The sequence below is a fragment of the Haplochromis burtoni genome, unplaced genomic scaffold, assembly GCF_018398535.1.
Source record: "Haplochromis burtoni strain Fernald_Lab_line unplaced genomic scaffold, NCSU_Asbu1 Contig_928, whole genome shotgun sequence".
NCBI lineage: Eukaryota > Metazoa > Chordata > Actinopteri > Cichliformes > Cichlidae > Haplochromis > Haplochromis burtoni.
The window spans coordinates 114,608-117,691 of NW_024583289.1; the positions used below are offsets into that span (position 1 = coordinate 114,608).

A 3,084-nucleotide genomic window follows, 5' to 3' on the forward strand; every position below is an offset into this window, starting at 1 on the left:
TGTGAAGTTTGATGATCATCGTGACGCTGGTCCTCTCCTCTTTGGTGGTGATTATCTGTCTGTCTGTCCTCCAGTGTCTCTGTCTGTCAGTCCAAACCTTCAGCAGGTCTTCAGTGGATCTTCTTCAGTGTCTCTGAGTTGTGTTGATGATGGACAGACAGCTGATGGATGGACAGTGAAGATGACCAGCGGAGGTCCCACTGAGGACTGTGGAGCAGCTGAGATGAGTGGAAGTTTGTGCGTTTTGGATCGTAACTCGTCCTACAGTGGAACCTTCTGGTGTGAAAGCTCATCTGGACAGCAGAGCGATGAAGTGTCCATCAGTGTTTCAGGTACAGTGAGATGTTCCAGCTGTGTCTCTGTCTCTGTGTGACTCCAATCTGATGGTGGAAGTCTGTCTCTGTTTACCTGCTATTCAGAAAAAGGTGTGATCCTGGAGATCCCTGCACTTCCTGTGAGACCAGGAAGTGATGTTACTCTGCAATGCAAGAAGAAGAGTGGTGAAACAGTTCCATCGTTTTTCTTCATGAATGGACGTCTCCTTGGGTCTAAAGCAGAACACGTTATCCCTAATGTCAGGCACTCTGATGAAGGTCTCTACTGGTGCGCTTCTAACACATTTGGATCATCTCCTCAGAGCTTTCTGAGGGTCCGAGGTCAGAACACTGACATAACTCCGTGTTTAAAGACCTGACCTGCTGAGCTGACTCATTAACCTGTTTCATCATGTGTCCTGCAGGGTCCCCTATAACTACTCTCAGAAAGTCCGTCCCTCCACCTCCAGTTTCTGAGGCCAGTTCTTCTCTGTCCACTCTTCCTCCTCTCACCAACTCTTCCTCCCCTTCTTCTCCCTCTGTGTCTTGGATCAGAGTTATCTGCCACCTGTTGGCCTTCTGCCCGTACTGCATCTGCACCATCCTGCTCCTGTCCATCTGCTGCAGCAGGAGCTCAGGTACAAACTCAGACAGATACTCACAGAAACACTTTGATCACGTCAGCACTGTCCTGATTTCTCCACTCTGCCCACAGGTAACAAACATGCTGTCTCCATGGAGATGCCATTGGATGTTGACGAGCATGATGACACCACTGAGCATTATGTTTGAGCGGATGGATCCTCTGATAGAATTAAATGTTTTTAAAGCTGAAAACTCTGAAGTCCTCACTCTGAGTTTCTCAATCAGAACCTGATCTGTTCACTGATCGATCAATAACCCTCAAACTACTGATGAATTACTGAATTATTGGATGAAAGCTTTGTTTGACATTGTTAGCATCTTCAAACATTGAAATCTCTGTGCACCTCTCTCAAGTTATTTACTGCATTTCATTTATTTACCACTGATTCCCAACCTTTGGGAGCCGCGGCACATATTTCACATTAGAAAAATCACACCACCAACAAAAATATCACAGAAAGTATATTGATAGTTTTTCCCTGCACATCAGGTACAGTGGTATTGGCTCGGTTTGTCCCCAGTGTACCTGTTGTACTTTCTTCTGACCAGTACTCATGCTAGGACCTTCATCTGCGTCTGAGTTTTCTCCAGGACCAGGTCCGATTGTTTTACTGCCAGTTGGCAACTCATTTAAATAGAGCTGGTAGTTGTACTGCCCTCTAGTGGAAGAGAATGTAATTGTTCCACCCGTTACTCGATTACTTCGAGGACTAATCAGGTGGAACCAGATAATCGTCCACGGCACACCTGATCATTTCTCAGGGCCCACCTATGTGCTGCGCCACAGTGGTAGGGAGACACTGGGACATATGGTATCAAACACTGGGAGCGTTCGCCGGCGTTTTACAGAATGATGGTGAAAGAAATGGTTGATGCACTTTGAGTTCTTCAGCTTTGTTAAGGTTTTATTTTAATCAGCAGGAGAAAAAAAGCCATGTAGTTTTAGGAGATTGTCATATTTATTACCAATCCCAGGTTTCTGCCACGGCTGACTAAATACAGTCAATCCAGCAGTGTGCACGACCTCTTTAAAAAAATGATATTTCAACGCTCAGATCCATGAATTTTCAGTTCCATGGATAAAACGATAAAATTAAACCAGATTGTATTCCATTAAGATTCCAAATGACAGTTTTTTACTTTCATCCCTGAAGAGGAACTTTGTGTTTTTGAGTTTTTTTGAGATGTCCAGTGTGTCGGCTCAAATTTGGATTTATAAAAAACAGATTCAGGTTCCAAAAGGTAAAACAGGGAGAACTCAGCAAAAACGAGGGTTAGATGGCAGGAGGTTTAATAAGTGTGTTGATCAGTGTTTGTGGAAGCTCCGACAGAGTTAGTTCAGTTCTGAAACTTTACTGTGGCCTCACAGCTCTTCTTCTACTGTGTCATTGAAGAACCTTCAAACTCTCTGAGCTGGTTTTCCTCCTCAGCCCTGTTTGATGACAGAAAGCACCAAACTGTGTCCTAATCTCACTTCATTATTTATCAACTTGTTTCTTTACTAACCAACAAATTATTTGAACATGTCAGCAAATAGCAGATTGTAGAAAAGCAAAATAATAACTTTAACTCCAAGTGTCTCATATTTGATGCGTGAGTTTTTCACACTTCTACATCGTCATTTTACATTTTACACAATAACCTGCTGGATGCAGCAAATGTGATACAAATTAAAACTCACATATGCAAATGAATGTTACATTTTTAAGTTCTGTTTTTTATGTTTCGTCAGAAGGTTCAATAAAGATTCAATAAAAAAACTTTTTTTTCTGGTGATTATTTCATAGTTAATGGTTTTAACGGCACAGGAGCTAAACAAAAGTCATCAAAGGTCAGCATGCAATGACATGAGTCAACATCACACTGCTCTGTGACGTCTGTGACATCACTTCCTCTTTTGTAAAGTTTTTTTTTTCATTTAAATGTTCCATTCAGAGTTTAATCATTCACTTTATTTGGACACTGTTGATTTGTTTCACACAGTCAAAATCTTCTTCAAGTCATTAGTAACACACAGTGCACATGTCAGTCAGGCATCTCTTTGTCTTCCCAATAAACACGTTAGAAAGAGACCAAACCAACAAAACCTCCGCTTCAAACGCTAAATCCATCCATTCTCCTCTGC

General features: G+C 42.2%; 1 protein-coding gene across 1 annotated transcript; it reads left to right on the top strand.

Annotated features, from left to right (window-relative positions):
• The first annotated feature begins 35 nt into the window (after positions 1-35).
• LOC102297498 (high affinity immunoglobulin gamma Fc receptor I-like) lies at positions 36-2,672 on the top strand. The gene is made up of 4 exons (XM_005951284.3): positions 36-332; positions 420-656; positions 740-952; positions 1,030-2,672. The coding sequence occupies exons 1-4, from the start codon at positions 182-184 to the stop codon at positions 1,104-1,106; spliced, it is 678 nt and encodes a 225-aa protein (XP_005951346.1). The 5' UTR covers positions 36-181; the 3' UTR covers positions 1,107-2,672.
• The last annotated feature ends 412 nt before the right edge of the window (positions 2,673-3,084 follow it).